Below are 16893 nucleotides of genomic sequence, written 5' to 3'. Positions count from 1 at the left end.
GTCGGGCATTCTTTCTTTTTTGGTCTCACTCAGCCGCTTGATTGGACACACACAAAAACAAATGAGCGCGGCACAGCGTCCGAGTCCGAGCATTCAAAGCGCCATTCAAAGTGGAGCTGATGACGAAGCAGGGCAAACAACAATCACAGCGCATGATTCGCTTGTTGTTGTTGTTGGCGAGACAGCAGCAGCACCGACCGCCACTCACCACCAGCAGCAACACCACTACCAGCATCAGCAGCATCAGCAGCATCAAAGGACAGCAGGAGAAGCGACAGGTGAAGGAGCAACTGATTTGCCATATCACACAACCCAAGTTAGGCGAAATCTCTTCCCGTCGCCGGCTGCTGCTGCTGCTGAGGTCGATGCTGCTGGGACGACTCCTCAACCGACCACTGCTCAACCTGCTGATGCTGGGACGACTGCCATCACTGCTGCTGCTGCTGCTGCTGCTGCTGTTCAGGACGAGCACGTGCATCCGACGGGAATCCGGCTCGGGCAGCTGCTGCATTTGGTCGAGCGACACCGCGCAAGGCAGTGCGCACTCGACGCTCGGAGCCTGCCGCTGCTCATCAAGCTGCTGCACTACTACTGGGAGGTCGTCCAGCCGCACCAGCCGCAGCTGAAACAACTGCTCTTTGCGCACATTGTGGCGTACCGCGGATTGCTCGATCGGGAAATGGCCGCCGCGAGCATGCCGCAAGTCTCAGAAGTCCAGCATTCCGAGGTGACTCACGCGCAGGAAGAACGACACCCGTCGTCGGAGGCCTCCAGCAAGACAGCCAGACACCTCGATACTGACACGGACAGTGGCGACGAGTACGCATTTGGCAGACCAGAGGAGCAGGAGGCCGACGACGACGACGACGACGACGACGACGACTCAGGGACGGACAGTGACGCGGTTGAAGAAGAGCAGATTCCTTCCCATCTGCGTCGCCGTCGACCCGGCCCCGAGCTTGCCTTCCAGACATCGCTACTGACACCACCTCCGCAATCGTCCGCAACTGCTGCTGCTGCTGCTGCTGCTTTTTTGGCGCAACAACAGTCTTCGTCCGTGCCCCGGTCGTTTTCGCCCGCCATTTTCAACCCGACAGATGCAGCAGAGCCCCCTCTGCTCGAGCAGCGCCCGCCGTCGCAAGGAGCAAGACTCCCGTCAGCCGGTGTCGAGTTTGATGTCGGCGAAGCCATCGACCCGGCCTTGCGCCATGCTCGCATGCAGGCCCGGCAATCCTCGCTCACCGAGCAGTTGCAAGCTGCTGCCGCCTCTTCCCGACCGACCACTCCACTGGGCATTCCGTCGCGCACTGGCACTCCGCTCGGGCTTCCGCAGCAGTCGGGGCAGCTGGGGTATGACGCAACGACGCCAGGCGCTTCGTCGTCTGGGGTTGTTGAAAGCCTGCTCGTGAGCACTCCGTCGGATTCCGAGTTTGTCCTGGTCGATGGCTTGGAGTTTGGCCAGCAAGACACGTCTGCTGACGCTGGATTGTCTGCAGGCGCTCCAGTCACACCGAATGGTGCCTCGGCGTCCCCCTCCTCCTCCTCCTCCTCCTCCTCCTCCTCCTCAACATCATCCTCAGCAGTATCATCGTCTTCTGTACCGGTTCTCATCCCGACATCATCGGACTCGCCGGCTGACTCGTTCGTCGACCAGTTTGTCGAGCTCGAGCCATCTCCGTGCTACCCCGTGTTCCACCAAACGTCTCCGCTTCCCACCATCCAAGACTCACTGCTGATCGACGAAGACTGCTCTGCCCTTTCCCTCACCTCGCTCCTGACCAGCTTCGCGGCAGAGCAGACTGCAGCAGCCGCATTGCTCGCAACCATCGATTCGACTCGGGAGCGCCTGGTGCGCGCCTCCGTCGACCAACCGGCTGCTGCCGAGATGGATCGCCTTGTGTCGCGCGCGGGCAACCGCGTTCTCTGCTTTGTCCCGATGACTGGCGCCACCCCTCGCCACACTTCGCCGTCCAAGCATCGGCATTTGCGAGCCGCCTCCGTCGGCGATTTGTCCTCGAGCTGGCCAGCTCGCGGCGGCGTGTTTGGTGCTGGTGGCACGAGTGGCAGCGGTGGCGCCGGAGGCAAGCTGCTGCGCGGAGTGGAGCGAGCAGATCCCATCGTCGAGCAGCCAGGGCAAGTTGCAGGCCATTGCAGGAAGGCCAAGCACATCACCAGCCCGAAAATGCGCGCGTTTGGAGCGCTGTCAATGACGCCTGAGAGCCACAACGCCCTCGTTGCAGCCGAAGAAGCTGCGGCCGCGGTGGTCGCCGTTGCCGTCAACAGTGGCCTGTCTCCGCCCTACCAAGCCGACGTCATGGATGCGCTCAGCCAGGAGCTTGCGCGTGCTCGCATCGGCTCGGTGGAGCTCTCACCCATCCCTATGCGCCGCAACCGGCGTCGCACCTCGGACAGCAATCTGTCTCCCATGCTGCTGGCATAGTTTTATGAATGGAGTGTCTCGGAGTGCCTTTGGAATATTGTATGATGGACATGTACAAGTACATGTGATTGGGTAAATATTGTATTTTTGAAATGAATCGACAACAACAACAACAACACCGACAACAGATAAATAGAAAAAAAAAACAACAAAAACTGAAAATAAATAAGTTGGGGGAAACGTGTTAGGGATGGGGCACATGGCTGCTGCTGCTGCTGCTGCTGTGACTCAACGCGGCTTCTGTGACTCGGCGTTCAATGAGCGCCTCGGTGGTGGAGAAGGCGGTCGTACTGATCGCGCGAACGAACGAAGCACTGGCACGACGCGAGCGAATTGCGCTGCTAATTATCGACGCTGGACTCGAGCTTCTGGGCGAGGGTGTGGACGGGATGCTGAAGGGTATAGAAGGACTCGACGACTGCGAGGATTGCGACAAGCTGCCTGAATCGTCACTGTCCGATTGCTGAATCCTGGCAACAATCGCCGCACTGGCCGCAGCGGCCGCAGCCAACGCCGGCGCAGAATCGGCAGCAGCGTCCGTGGCGCAAGCGTCCAAGAACTGTTCGAGGACGTCTTGGCGCTGCCAAACGACCATTCGCACCGCACGCCGATCGACAGCGGAGCGGGGCGGCACGTCCGACCACTGCGGGCAAGCGTCGCCTGTGGAAACGGTCAACCACGAATTTCCACAGCGAATATGTGTTTGGAACTGTCGCGAGCGAGGAAAGTTTGCTGAGGACGATGCCGACGATGCGGATGCCTGCGTGGCTGACAGCGGCGAGGAGGAGGAGGAGGAGGAGGAGGAGGAGGAGGAGGAAAAAGAAGAGGCAGAAGAAGATGACGTCTGCAATTCTTGATCGGATTCCATGCCGGCCGCGCTCGCAACCTCGAAGGCCGCAGGAGAATCCAAAAAGGCGGCCATGGTAGATTCGTGGCGCGCAAGGGGCAGAGTAATTGTCTTGCCCGTGCTGTTGAGCGACAGGGTGACCATTTCGGCACCGACAGGCGCAGACTCCAACTCTGGCTGAGGAGGCGGCGGCAGTGCCTGAACAATGTGCGTGACTTGATACACGCCTCCGTCTTCTGCGATAAAAGAGGCAGAGAGGCGAGGAACGGGGGCAAGCCCCCTCAAGTCAACCGTCGTTCGAATCGTGGGGAGAGTGTCGGCCACATCGGCAGTCAAAACCCAGTCCCAAGGATCGAACGGAATGCCGGCTTCGTCAAAGTTGGCGACGAGCAAGTGACCACGCTGAATGAAAGAGACCTGCTCCGAAGCATCTGCAGCGTGGCACCCCGGGCATGTGACTTTCGGCTGCGTCGGATGAAACATGGAGAAGCAGGACGAAGCATCTGCCAATTGTTGCTGATGTTGCCGAGCGAGAAGCTCTTGCTGCTCCTGCTCCTTTTGTTGTTGTTGTTGTTGCTGTTGTTGTTGCTGTTGTTGTTGTTCCTTTTGTTGTTGCTGGTTGGCAGACAATGACAATGCCGCATCGGCAAAGGATGACGACGCGGGGGAGGCCGAGCTGCTCAACTCCAGGTCGAGGCTGTGGCCGAGGCCGATCGGGGAGGATGCTGCAAAAAGATCATCCATGTTCCTGCCGAACAGACGGTCACGCATTTGCAGTGCTGCAGCATCTTCGCCAACCAGCACCGTCGGACTAGACAGCCAGTTGTCAGAGTCGCGCATTTGGCTGTGGAAAAACGGCTGCGTTGGATCGCGTTTCCAAACACTTCTGCGCGACACTGTTGCAGCGCGCGATCCCAATCGTGCGCCACTACGCGCCCACGACTGGTACTGCTTCAGCCACTCGCGTCGCAAGTCAAACTGTTGCGCGAGCTGCTCGGAAAAGTCGAGATGCTTAAAGGTGAGCAGACTCGTGGATTCTTGCGGGGTCGGTTCAGCAGCGGCCGCGTTGCAGGTCAGGCACATGGAATGCCGAAGCACGGTGTGGGTCAGCGTTTCGGTCGGGATGGACGCGGCGTGCGCAAGCTGCGCTTCGCGAGCAAGCAGGGCATCTTCGGATGGGGGTTGCAACAGGCACGTCAGCATGGCAGCAGTGGAAGGTGCCGGATTTTTGAGTGGAAAGCCACTGCATTGTTGCTGCATGAGGAACAGGATGGCAAAAAGACGTGCGGCATGCAAGTGCTGAATCCAAGGAGAAAGAGCGGTCGTTGTGCTGCCGTTGGTCATCCCGCTCGCTGATGCTGCTGCTGATGCTGATGCGGCGGCTGCAGCTGCGACCGTGCTGTTGCTGGACAAAGTCGAGACGTCGACTTGGTAGCTCGGAATGTCGGCGGCAGTGTGGTGAAGCTCTTGCGCGCGATCAAAGTGATGGATGATTGCAGCCTGGATGTCGACTGAAAAAGTCACAGGAAGGACGGAGCGCAAGAGATCGAGCTGACTCGCGGTTGAGCGAGACATGACATTGTTGGGAACCAACAGGCGAAGTGCAAGCGGGAGCTCGTCGATGGCACGTTCTCGCGTGGTCGAGCCCAGCAACATTTCAACCGTGTTTGCTTGCGGGCAGCTGTAAAGACTGACAGGCAGCGAGTAGCCGGATTGCGAGAGACGGTCGAGCATTTCACGCAAGGTAATGTTGGTTGCAACGAGTAGGAGGCACAAGTCCAGCGACGCGATGAATGCCGAAGTGGCACGCGCGAGTCGCAGCTGGTGAGCAACGTTTGGTGCCAATCGGTCTTCGTCATGCTGTCGAGGAGGTGGCGGCGGAGTGGACCACAGCACCATATGAGTATTGGCGTTGGTGTCCCAAAAGCGGGTTGGCCGCCACGAATACTGGGCTGTCTGTTTGAGAATGGCCAATTCCCGTGCTGGCATCGAATCGACCGCGACAGCATGTAGCTGCTGTTGGTGTTGTTGCTGTTGTTGGTGCCGAGGGGTGTCAACCAGACTGAGGCGTGCTCTCTTACCGGAGGGAGTCAAATCCGACTCGACAGAATCGATTCGATTCGACGTCGACCGACCAACGTCGGCTGTGACGGACAAGCGACGTCGACGACCACGATGCGCAGATTCACACTGTGACAATGACGTCGGTGACGACGACGGGGACGCGGACACCGAGGATGAATGAGCACGAAGCTGCGACGACGCAGACGATCTGGGAACGACGACGACGACGACTGGGCCTTCGGGCGCCTCTGCGCCGACGTCTTCGTCAGGGTCGACAGAGTACCCGCATGAACGGCACATCAGAATGAACTGGTCTGGATGCAGGCCTGTCTGGAAGCGACCCAGCTTGGCGACGAGCGGTTTGCAGTGAGGACAGCAGCTGCTCGCTGGTGACGGTTGACCTTGGACTGCTCGGCCTTGGCTGTGTGCTTGCAGTGCATTGTGGCTGTGAGACGCAGTGAGTGGCAGTGGCAGCGTCGGAGATGGGCGCTGGAAGTGCGGCTGGGAGTGCGGCAGGGAGGCCCTCGTGGACGTGGACGGGCGCACGCGGTGGTGCAGCATCAGCGCAGCGTTGGTCAGCGCAGTGCAGCGGACGGAGGAAGAGGCAGATGCAGACGGGTGGGTTGCGCAGCTGGGTCCGGGCGACGCTGGTGGGACGGAGTTGGCAGCATTGGAGCCAGTCGTGAATGGGAACGGGATGGACAGCTCCATAGTGGGATGGTCGTCCTCCAACCCAGAGACGCAAACAGCACACTCACACAAACACAATAGACTGAGCTACGAGGGGAAACAAACAAAAAAGGTATAGGAAGAAAAATGCTTGTACAGTAGTAGAGATAGTGAACGGGAATGAATGGAAACGAGTGCTGTAAGAATCGATTTGAATGTTGACAGTCGGAGGCTTTTGGCTTGCTTTTGGTTTCTCAACAGAATTGATGGGATTTGTTACCAGAACATCGACAGTGACACAGAACAAGCGTACACAACGGTGTTTTCCATCTCCGATTGAAATAACGATTCTGGGTTGGAGACAACGCCCAACTGCTTTTCGCAACTCGGGATGTCAACTTGATCCAAGCGGTTCGAAATTCGGACTATCCGTCGAGCCACTGTGGAACAAGCAGAAGGATGAAAGAGACAGGCACAGTCTCAAATCAAAAGTCTGACAAATAACATGCACACCGACCGCCTCATCTACACCCCAAACGCCAACGACTTACCGCTCAAGCTGCTCATTCTTCCACTTTTCCACACGTCGCATCATGACTTGTTGCATGTGATCGGGTCGCGATTCAAGCAATTGGCGACGTTGCTGCTCGTCCCATTTGCGTTGTTCTTCGCGCTCCTCGTCCTCGACTGCTTGTTCTCGTGCCGCCGTCCATTTGGCGACCAGCCCAGAAAAGTTCTTCTGCGACATGGAAGTGCCAGCGATGGAGCGACTCGGGTGTACAGCTCCAGAAGACGACTTTTTCGCTTGTTTGAGCGGTTGTTTCGTTTGGAGATTCGTGTCTGTGGCAGCATCCAAAGCATGACTGGATGAAAACGACGACAACGACGACGACGACGACGAGGGCGGAGGCGGCGGTGGGACGGCTTCGAGCTCTGGTGGCGGCTCGACCGGAGGAGCTGGAGCGACATCGTTACTCTGCACTGTGCCGTCAGGCGCGGGACAGGACCACGACGTTTCTCCCGTGGCCTGGTTCAAAAAGTAGTACTTTTGTAGACTGGGCTCCCATACACACGTCCAATTTGCAGGCACAGCGTCGCGCTCGTACATGGCCAGCATCTGCGACATGACCGTGACCGTTCCGAGCACGTAGGCAGGATCAATCACGCCGCGCTCGAGATCGTGCAGGCGCGTCTGCATTTCAATGCGCTTCACTTCCAAATTGTTTAATCGCATCAGGCTAATCCCCAGGAAGTCGAGTTTGGCGAGGATGGTGCCGGACAATCGCTCCAGAGTTTGCTTGTCTTGGGCTGAAATGGGAGTCCCGATTTGGACAGCAGGTGGAAGTGCTGTCGCGGCGGTGATGGCGTTGGTAGTTACTGATGAGGTCGGCGCAGCAGGTGGTGGTGTTGATGGAGCGCTGGAGGAAGGCGGCTCGCTCGCAGTTAAACCATCGTCGAGTTTGACTCGCTTGCTTGCTTCGCTTTCGAGCGCTGCTTCCAAAGTCGACTCTGTAGCATCTTCCTCCAGCTTTCTCTTGACTACTTGGGCACTGTGCGCTTGCTGGTCTTCTTCGGTTGCCGGTGGTTCAGCCGAGTGCACACTTGCATTCGCAGCTGCCGCTTTTCGCTTGGCTCGAATCCGTTTGAGCGGTTCTGGCATCTTCCACGTTACAGCCTGTGTATTCGTGTTCCAGTAGTACACCTTGCTTGTTGCTGGATCGAGCACGCGCGTCCATCCATCTGTCTCGTCTGCCTCGTTCTCGTTCTTGGTCTCGTTCTCGCTCTCAGTAGTCTTGGGCTGCGGCTGCTCGCCATCGGTCGCTACGTTCTCTGGCCCTGCATTGGCTTCTGTCGTGTCTTGGTCACTTGGTTCTGTTGTCGTCGTCGTCGTCGTCGCGGTCATCGTCGACTCGCTCGCTGCCTTGTGCTCGCCGTCCTGATGCTTGTTGTCTTCCGCCTTGTCTTCTTCGACTGCTGCAGAGCGCCGCTCTTCTTCAGCGAGCTCCATGAAGAAGCTGTCAAACTCGGCATCGACATCTCCCATCGCTCGGCTTTGGGCTTTTTGTTTGGGCTTTGTGTGGACTGAGCGTCTAATGCAAATCTGAGACTGAGCAACGCAACAAAAAGCCAAATTTAGCTATAGAGGCCAACGCATGCGTGCGAGTCAAAGAACATGTGCTTTGAATTGTAAATTATCGTCTCAGATTCTTGCTCAGATTTCTCAGACTCAGTCGTCCTTTTGTTTCCCAAATTTAGTCCAAACCCCGACTCTTTGTTTTTTTTTTTCATTTCTGAGGCGATTCTAATCCACTTTAGCACTTGCTACTACTACTGTTACTACTACTACTACTTGTACCACTATGCCTGGCATTCTGAAGGTGCGCGTGTCGGAGGCGCGCGATCTGCCAATCATGGATCGCTCGACCGAGCTCACCGACGCGTATGTCGAGGTCAAGTTTGTGGACGAGTCCTACAAGACGATCGTGTGCAAAAAGGTGACTTGCGAAAAACCAAGCGATGAATGAATATTGAACGGAGGGAGAAAGAGAGAGAGAGAAAGAGAGAGAGAGAGAAGTATGGAACGAGTCGCACTATTAGTGAACTCGGTGCTATGCACTCATTTTGCATAAAACCCAAACAAAATCCATACTCTGCCTCTAACCAACCAACTTTCATTTTTTCCTCGATACTCCCTCCCCGCCTGCCCACCCCTTTGCAGACCCTCTGCCCGGTGTGGAACGCCGACTTCCGCTTCGAGCTCGAGGACGAGGAGCTCCAGGACGACACGCTCGAGATCAAGGTGTGGGACCAGGACACGATCAGCTCGGACGACGCGATTGGCAAGGTGCTCGTTGATCTCAATCCGCTGCTGAGCCCGGACGGACCGGCGCAGATTGCAGGGTGGTTCCCCATCTACGACACGCTGCGTGGCATCCGCGGCGAGGTCAACGTGTCGGTCAAGCTCGACCTCATCTCGGACGTCAACAAGTTCCGCGACACGTCGCTGGGCGTCCGGTTTTTCGCAATGCGGTGCTTGCCGCCATTCTACCGCACGACGGCCGTGCATGGGTTTGTCGAGGAGCTCATCGTCGACGACGATCCAGAGCACCAGTTCATTGACAACTTTCGCACGCAGCGATCGTCCAACGAGGCACGCCAGCGCTTGTTTGCTCAGCTCTCGGGCGAGCTGCGGCGCAAGATCGGCCTCAAGACGCTGGAAATGGGCGGAAACGCAGTCACGGGCTACCAGCAGTCCTTTGACATTGAGCAAGAGTTTGGCATTGTCGCACGCGCGATCGGCACCGCCTGCACGGTCATCAAGCCGTCCGACGCGGACCAGCATCATTCGCCGTTGCAGTCGCCCGTGGACACGCCCAGTACCACCACGTTCGGCACACACCACGACGCGACAGGTGGCTCGGGCGCGCAAGCAGGGGGTGCAACAGCGACTGCCATTAACATCGCTGGCGCGGCCGCGAACAACGCTGCAGGATTGACTGTGAGCGCCGCTGGCTCTCCCTCCGATCCGTCAGGACTGACTGTCGGCAGCGTTCCGCTCTCTTCATCGCTACCAGATGCTGTCGCTGGCAATACCAAGCTATCCGTGTCCACCGGCATGCAGCGCCACGTTCATTCGCAGCAAGAGCTGCCGCTGATTACGATTGTTGCATTTCCCAAAGGCGTCGTGACGAGCATTGGCGGTGTTGTTGCCGCCAGGTCGGTCAAGCTCCTCGACAAGATCCACAATCCGGACGAGCCTGTCACGCGCGACAAGTGGTGGATTGAGATTCGCGAGGAGATTCGCGCTCACGCTCGTGCCATGGGCTGCTCCGCCGTGGTCGGCTACAGCGAGTCCTCTACCGTGTGCGGCGAGCTGTGCTTGCTGTCAGGTGTTGGCACGGCCGTCATTTTGAACTGGTCGCCGCTCACCTACCGAGGCCTGCACCCGGACGATGAGTTTGCGCCGCTTTCCTTCCTTTCAGAAGGAGCTGATGCCGCTTCCTCGACCCGGCAGTCCAGCATCGACGAAAATGCCCGCACACCTCGCGGCAAGGGGCGATCTCGGCGACGGGAGGTTTGTGTTTTCGAGCAGTTGATTGTGTTGTTGTTTGTTTTGCGCCTTTTTGGCTCATCAAGTCGTGTCCTTGTGTGTCTTGACACGTTGGTGCTCTAGCGTTCGTGTATATCCTGCCACGTGCCCTTCAAGAAGGATGCTCTACCGTTCAAGACAAACCTGGTTCGCTGCGCTCATTGCAAGCGAGCGTTGGTTCCTGATGTGATTTTCGCCACCATTGGTACAGTGGCCGATACATTTTTCCTGGATGTCGCGGTGCTTTTTGACCCTTTAGGCCAACTCTGCTCTGCTTTTTCGATTGTTTGGTGTCGTCGAAACAGAGCCGCCAGCTGGTGTTCCAATGAATGGTCAGGGCTGCATCATCGAGGCGCGCATGTGTCGCCCGAAAAAGAAAGCCCAAGGAGAGGCGAATGCCACCCTTTTGGGCGAAGCGACGCCTTTTATCGAGTACGAACTGCATCGTCAGCTCCTGTACAAGCTCAAGCTGAAAGGTATTGATCTGGTCATTCTGGGAACGTTTTGGACAACACAACCCGTTTTTTTTTTGGCTAACTCGGCGTTGTGTGGGACCAGGTCTGAACGCACTGTTTGCGCTCAAGACGCAAATCACTGTTGGCGAATCGCTGATTGTCGGTGTTGCTACAGCCACGGCGGTAAAGCGCGAGTTTGAATCAATGAATTTGGACTGGTTACATTGACGGGTTGCTGCGCATGAACTCATGGTTTGTCGTTTGCCGTTTTCCTCCAGGTATTCTTGTCAGCTCTACCTGCGCCACCGCCAGTGCAGTTTGCCCGCAACAACATTGAAGGATCCGATCGAGGCGATTCCTCGCATTTGGTAAAAAATGAAATTCTTGTTTGATTGCTCCTTCCCTCTCAACTCCAAAATCCTCGCAGCGCTCCCGTGATCTCACATGGTTGCTTTTTGCTTTCCTCGTGTTTTAGGACACGCTCACTCAAGCGCTGAAGGACATGAATACGCGAAATCGACCAGAAATGAGCTTGGGCGACGATGATGATTCGTCCTCCGATTCCTCAAACTCGAGGTACGCTCCTTACCTTCCGGATTGGATTGATGGGGGAGAGAATGTCATTTCGGAGACTCATTTTAACATTCTACACAACAGCGACGACAGCGACGATGACGGTCATGGCATGGTGGAGTATGGCGACCACGCTGCTTTCGTAGTTGAAGTGGACGACGATGCAGATATGGATACGATGGTGAGTTTGTGTTTGCAGTTGAAATGAGACGGCGAGAGATTTTTTTCAATGTTTTGCGTTCTCGCTCACTTGCTCATTCTTCCCTTTTAGGCCGTGCTCTTCGATCCCCCACTCCCCGAGGGCTTTCACATGTGCACGACACAAATTCTGCCCCCTGCTCTGCCGTTGACTCAAAGCTCGCTCTCGAGCCTGGTCATGACTCCGCATTCGTTCGTGTCGCAGATGAGCGCCGTGTCGCAAGTCTTGCCTCCGTCGGTCCCCATGTCGCCGCTATCGATGGCACCCAGCAACTATGGCACTCATTCTGCGCCATCTCCCGCCGTGCTTTCGCCCAACCCGGCTGCGCCTGCTGGGAATGTGGCCGCGATGAATCCTCAGCAGCAGCAGCAGCAGCCAGTTTCGCAGAATCCTGCTGTCGGCGGTGCTGCCCCGGTTCCACTTGTGGTCCCTGCATTCACGGTGCAAGCCCTCACTGCTGTCCGTCGAGTTTCGCTCGGGGAAAAGCGACAGCATCCCAACAAGCAACTGGCGGCCATGTTCCACGGCATTCACCAGTCGCTCTGGTTCAAGCTTCGCTCCATCGGAAGCTGCTGCCTGACGGACATCAAGTACGACATCCAAGTGCCGGAAGAAGATGTCATTCAGATCACAATGACCACGATGGTGCAGGCCATGCGGTCTTTGCCGGAAACGAGACTGCTTCACGCAATGCTCGAGCGTGCGACTTCCAGCTCTGGTTCGCGTGATCACCCCGACGAATTCCGAACCGTCTCTGGACGGCGCTTGAGGCAGCAGTCGCTCAGTACGGACGAGGAGTCGCTCATGTTCCCGATGGAAGCGCCTGATGCAGCCGGTCAAACCGCTCCAGGAACACCCATGCGCGTGCCATCTGCCTCGCTGGCAGTCGTTCCCGAAGCGAGCCAGGAGAGCAATGGGAGCAGCGCGAGTGAGTCAAACATGCATCACGTTGTCGCAGCTCCAAGCGCTGCCCCGACTTCTGCTCCTGCGCCAGCTGCCGGAGGGTCGAGCAAAGCATTCGTCCCTTCCCAGGTGGCCGGATTCTCCAGCTGGGTTGCGGCGAAAGAACTCCACGACGCGCAGCGTAGTCTGCAGAGACATCTGATTGAAATCACCTCGCTGTCGTACATTCCAAACGCGCGCTTGGACAAGTGGCTTGGTAGCATCTCACTCTTTTTAATCAAGGAAAGCTCCAACGTCCGCGAGGACGGCGGCGCATCCGCGTTCACTCAGCGATTCCTCATGGAGGCTCACGCCATGGCGCGAGCGCAAGTGGCTGCCCAAGGGGGCAACGCGCTCATTTCATTCCAAACCAAGCACAGTGTCATTATGGATCGAAATCAGGTACAGGCTGGAGCAGTGTCGATATGCAGATTCTCTTGAGCCGATTGAGCAGAATTCTCACCTGTTTTTTGTTTCTTTGGTTTCGCTTTTTTTTTGTGCTTCAGAGCTACCAATGGGTTTATATCACGGGCGATGTTGTCGAAGTTGTGCGTTCGGGAGACAAAGAACATGGCCTGACATTCCTGGGATCCAAGTTCAAATCTTTCTAGGCCAGGCACTGTTGAACGATGACTGTTGGTAAACAAAAATATAAGAACTAAAAAAACAAATCGCAAACAAAGCCAAAAGCAAAGAAATCAAGAGAAGGAAGATCGAAGCAGCAACAACAACACCAACAATGAACGGCTCGTTGAACGGATTGCGTCTGCAATACAACACTAAAACACCAATTCGAACAGAAAGACGAGCAACAAAGACAAACATCAAAGATTCGAAAAAGAGAGGCTGAATGCGCCCCAATCCGTCGAACAAACAACAACAGCAACCCAACAACGGTTTTCGCAACGCTAGCGACATTCCCTGATTGCTTGGCCAGGCGAACAATGCGCGCCCTCACCTTGCTCACTGTGCCAAGTTTCAGAGCATTCTCGCGAGCAGGCCGGCAAGGCTGTAAGGAAAGTAGTCGCCCTCGACCTCGATAAGCACGCCTTCGTCAAGGAGGTGGCGGAGCGTTCGAGGCAGCGGCGCTTGCAGATCCGACGCGACTTTGAGATGGTCTTGAAGCTCTTTCCAGAGTGCATCGATCTCTATCTCGTCGACCGGCAGAAAGCGGGAAGGCCAGTCTACGCTCTGAATCTGGCTCGGAATTGCCTTGAGAACCTTCATGTCGACAAGCTCTTCTAACAGCTCCTTGTTCTTGTCAATGAGCTTGTCCAAGATCGCCGTGAGGAGTGGACGAGCGCACTTGTGGTACTGATGAGGGCCATCCTCCAACTGCTCCAGGTCGACCTCCGGCATCGGATGTTTCGCATCGGAGAGATGAACGTGAAGAGAACGAATGTTGGTTCCCGCCAAGTAGAGGAGGTGGCGCTGGTTGACAAGAGTGCTGGGGCAAAGTTTCGTTTGACTTAAAATGGAAGCCACAGGCGGCTCGTCGAGAGGCGATGGCGAAGGAATGCGAACGAGAGAAAATTTGGTGCTGTTGAGGTTCGGCCATCCATCACGGAAGCCATCTTTGCGACGACCACAGATGAGATCCGGCAGACAAGAAGATGAGCCGCACAGGATCACCGCGACACGTCCACTGGTGCTGTTGCCCAATGCTTGCAGTCCAGCGAGCGTTGAACGAAAAGGGCCTGCACTGGCATCACGATAGCCCTTATCCAGCTCATCGATGATGAGGAGCACCCTGAGGTTCAAGTCCCACAACTGGTCGAGCAGGACGTTGTGTGCACACCTGTCGTCGCACTGCTGCAGAACCGCGTCAGAGGCGCCCACCGCTTGGAGAATGGCAAAGAATGCGCCATGGCGATGATTCAGCGCATGATTTGGATTCGCGGCACCAGTGTAGTTGATGTAGACTGGAAGAACACTCGGCCAGAGCTGTCCCGCAGCATTGATGAAACCCATGCACGTCTCAGACTTGCCGATGCCTCTCGCACCAACAAGCGTGCGAGTTGCGGTGCCATTCGATCCGACATGAGCACCATTGCTGAGCTGAACAGCCAACTTGGTAAGGAATTCAAGTATGGTGTTGTGGCAAGGTGTTTCGAAGAGGTGCGGGGCGAAGCCGCGTACCTCGTTCACGGTAACTGCTCTCGCCGACGGGATAGTCAGTGGGATACCGTGTGGCAGCGTGCGAGTTACAAAAATTCCACCTTCCACACGCCGTGCGATCTCTTCACGCTTGTACAAGGGCACAGAAACTGCCAGAGTCGCAGGTGGGGAGATCGTTCGGGTTTCTGGCAGAGCAACCATTCCACAAGCAGCCGGCGCTGAGCTCACAGGACCGAGAAACCTGGGACTTGTTGTGGAGGGAGCTGAAGAATCGACCGTCGGCGCGGTGATTGCAGTACTCACAGGGGCCTGAATCGGACTAAGAATGGACGAAATTAAAGGTGCCGCGATGGTCGCGGGCACAGCCGAGACAGCCGTGGCAACGACGGTTGCGGCGAAACCGCCCGCCGCCGAAGGAGCCGAAGAACTACTCGACGACGATTTCCTCTTGAAGAGACTTTGCACTTGTTTCATACTGAAATGAACAAGACAAGCGAGCAATGATGCAAGTTGGAAAACAAAGTAATGAATGACGAGAACGCCGAGAGATTAAATGCCGGAACTTGTTGTCGGTTGCTGCGACGATTCCCAGTCGTGTACCAGAGGTCTAGGGTCGTGGCTCAATAACTCTTTTGTTTATTCACTATTTTAAAGCAGGGTGGCCGACTTCAAACAACATGTTCCTGCTTTGGGATGTCATCATAGTCATCATCATAATCATCATCATAGTCATCATCATAATCATCATCATAATCATCATCATACCCCTCGACAGCAAGTTCGGAGCGCAGTTGTTGAAGCTCCTGATCTTTGGCAGCAATCATCTGATCTTTGACAGCAATCATCTGATCTTTGGCAGCGAGCATCTGTTCTTTGGCAGCGAGCATCTGGTCTTTGGTAGCGAGCATCTGGTCTTTGGCAGCCAACTCCAGGTTTTTGGCAGCCAGCTCGGAGCGGAATCGCAGAGTTTCAGTCGGAAGAGTGACTGAAGTTTGAGACTCGGTGTATTTCCGAGCACGAACAGCAGTCCGCTGGCTGTTCAGTGAAGGTTGAGACTCGGTGTATTCCCGAGCGCGAACAGCAGTCCACTGGCGGTCCACGTCCCTACTCGGAAACCGATTTCCGCCACAACAAGTGAATGGTTTGCTTTTCAACTGACTTCATACGACAATTCAATAAACATGCAAAGTCCTACTTCAGCTTGCAAGTGGTATTGCCCGATCGCCGGAGCGCAGAGACTCCAACCTCGGTCAAGTAATTCTGAGTCAAGCTAGTGTTGTCGGTTACATGGTCAGACTGTGGCATGAGTCCAACGACCGTCAGAGAAGCATGAAGAAGCAATCGACACTTACTAGATTTCGGTCAGCGTCCTGTTCACTTTGAGTGCCTCAGCAATCGCGCTCGCTCCACCATCGCCAATCTGATTGGAGTCCAGACTGTCCATCCCCTCCGTACGTGAGCACTCAATATGCCATGGGCTGGATCCCCCAACTATGTTCTCGTGAAAGTGAGATGACTCACCGGAGCTTAGACAGCCTCTTGTTTGCTTTGAGTGCCTCTGCAATCGCCCTCGATTAGCGAGCAAGCTGTGTGTCCATCAGTCAGCAGGGACCTTTGCTGGATCACTCACAATACGTCAGTTCAAGGGAGACGACTTACAGGAGCTTAGTCAGCGTTGTGTTCACGTTGAGTGCTTCAGCAATTGCCTGCGCTCCGGCGTCACCAATCTGATTGTCGTACAGACTGTCCGGTGACTTGCATCATTCAGAAAGACCGTTGCTGGAGCATTCACAGTGCATCAGTCAAAGTGAGATGCCGTACCGTAGCTCAGTCAGCGTCGTGTTCACTTTGAGTGTCTCGGCAATCGCGCGCGCTCCAGCATCGCCAATCTGATTTTGGCCCAGACTGTCCATCGCCTCCATCAGTGAGCATTTTGACTACCCTCTGTTGAAATCACCCACTCGAATGCATCAGTGATTGCAAAATGACTTACTGGAGCCAGTTCAGCGTCATGTTGACTTCGAGTGTCTCAGCAATTGCGCGCGCTCCAGCGTCGCCGAGCTGATTTTCATCCAGACTGTGCGTCCCCTCCATCAATGAGCCACTTTGAATACCCTGCTTGTGACGACCCATTCACACGCATCAGGGATTGCGATATGACGTACTCCAGCCGTTCAGCGTCCTGTTCACTTTGAGCGCCTCGGCGATCGCCCACGCTTCATCCTCGCCAATCTGCCTGGAATCCAGCCTGTCATCCATATCGTCAATATGCGCGTTTGCCACACTGTTTCCAATAACCTCGGCTTTTTCTCTTACTCGAGCGCTCTGCACGCATTCTCGACTTTGTCAAACAACTCGCGTTGTCTCTCGCTCATATTTTGGCATGACAGCATTGCAAGAGCGTTCAATCAAAGTATATTTAACAATCAAAACAAAGACTGCCCGCCGTGCAAACCCGAACCGTTGTATTGATATGTTGTCGCTTGTTTGCACTTT

General features: G+C 55.8%; 6 protein-coding genes across 6 annotated transcripts; 2 read left to right on the top strand and 4 right to left on the bottom strand.

Moving 5' to 3' along the window:
• Positions 1 to 61: 61 nt before the first annotated feature.
• On the top strand, positions 62 to 2568 carry CAOG_07385 (hypothetical protein; the record flags this gene model as incomplete). The annotated part of the gene is made up of 1 exon (XM_004343194.2): positions 62 to 2568. One exon carries the CDS (start codon positions 62 to 64, stop codon positions 2438 to 2440), a length of 2379 nt encoding a protein of 792 aa, XP_004343244.1. The 3' UTR covers positions 2441 to 2568.
• Positions 2569 to 2595: 27 nt separating this feature from the next.
• CAOG_07384 (hypothetical protein) lies at positions 2596 to 6112 on the bottom strand. Its single transcript, XM_004343193.2, has one exon. The coding sequence runs from the start codon at positions 6060 to 6062 to the stop codon at positions 2625 to 2627; it is 3438 nt and encodes a 1145-aa protein (XP_004343243.1). The 5' UTR covers positions 6063 to 6112; the 3' UTR covers positions 2596 to 2624.
• A 69-nt stretch (positions 6113 to 6181) lies between these two features.
• CAOG_07383 (hypothetical protein) lies at positions 6182 to 8120 on the bottom strand. Its single transcript, XM_004343192.2, has 2 exons — positions 6572 to 8120; positions 6182 to 6460 (listed from the first exon to the last, which is right to left on the bottom strand). The coding sequence occupies exons 1-2, from the start codon at positions 8062 to 8064 to the stop codon at positions 6415 to 6417; spliced, it is 1539 nt and encodes a 512-aa protein (XP_004343242.1). The 5' UTR covers positions 8065 to 8120; the 3' UTR covers positions 6182 to 6414.
• Positions 8121 to 8261: 141 nt separating this feature from the next.
• Positions 8262 to 12954, top strand: CAOG_07382 (hypothetical protein). Its single transcript, XM_004343191.2, has 10 exons — positions 8262 to 8515; positions 8740 to 10095; positions 10195 to 10315; positions 10416 to 10586; positions 10669 to 10748; positions 10844 to 10933; positions 11041 to 11141; positions 11223 to 11319; positions 11410 to 12681; positions 12786 to 12954. Exons 1-10 carry the CDS (start codon positions 8381 to 8383, stop codon positions 12888 to 12890), a joined length of 3528 nt encoding a protein of 1175 aa, XP_004343241.2. The 5' UTR covers positions 8262 to 8380; the 3' UTR covers positions 12891 to 12954.
• A 303-nt stretch (positions 12955 to 13257) lies between these two features.
• CAOG_07381 (hypothetical protein) lies at positions 13258 to 14871 on the bottom strand (the record flags this gene model as incomplete). The annotated part of the gene is made up of 1 exon (XM_004343190.2): positions 13258 to 14871. One exon carries the CDS (start codon positions 14869 to 14871, stop codon positions 13258 to 13260), a length of 1614 nt encoding a protein of 537 aa, XP_004343240.2.
• Positions 14872 to 15065: 194 nt separating this feature from the next.
• On the bottom strand, positions 15066 to 16772 carry CAOG_09080 (hypothetical protein; the record flags this gene model as incomplete). Its single annotated transcript, XM_011272511.1, has 9 exons — positions 15066 to 15501; positions 15593 to 15667; positions 15750 to 15833; positions 15919 to 15966; positions 16057 to 16140; positions 16219 to 16302; positions 16391 to 16474; positions 16559 to 16645; positions 16714 to 16772. The coding sequence occupies 9 exons, from the start codon at positions 16770 to 16772 to the stop codon at positions 15066 to 15068; spliced, it is 1041 nt and encodes a 346-aa protein (XP_011270813.1).
• Between the last annotated feature and the right edge of the window lie 121 nt (positions 16773 to 16893).

The sequence above is a fragment of the Capsaspora owczarzaki genome (assembly GCF_000151315.2).
Source record: "Capsaspora owczarzaki ATCC 30864 unplaced genomic scaffold supercont2.15, whole genome shotgun sequence".
Lineage (NCBI taxonomy): Eukaryota > Filasterea > Ministeriida > Capsasporidae > Capsaspora > Capsaspora owczarzaki.
This window is presented reverse-complemented; position numbering and strand designations above follow the sequence as displayed.

Excerpts from the sequence above, each read along its gene's own strand:
- CAOG_07384 (XM_004343193.2), bottom strand. The coding sequence starts at position 6,062 with ATGGAGCTGTCCATCCCGTTCCCATTCACGACTGGCTCCAATGCTGCC.
- CAOG_07383 (XM_004343192.2), bottom strand. The coding sequence starts at position 8,064 with ATGGGAGATGTCGATGCCGAGTTTGACAGCTTCTTCATGGAGCTCGCT. Across the intron at positions 6,461-6,571 it reads AAGAATGAGCAGCTTGAGCG|TGGCTCGACGGATAGTCCGA; the intron begins GTAAGTCGTTGG and ends CTTGTTCCACAG.
- CAOG_07382 (XM_004343191.2), top strand. The coding sequence starts at position 8,381 with ATGCCTGGCATTCTGAAGGTGCGCGTGTCGGAGGCGCGCGATCTGCCA. Across the intron at positions 8,516-8,739 it reads AGACGATCGTGTGCAAAAAG|ACCCTCTGCCCGGTGTGGAA; the intron begins GTGACTTGCGAA and ends ACCCCTTTGCAG. Across the intron at positions 10,587-10,668 it reads GTACAAGCTCAAGCTGAAAG|GTCTGAACGCACTGTTTGCG; the intron begins GTATTGATCTGG and ends GTGTGGGACCAG.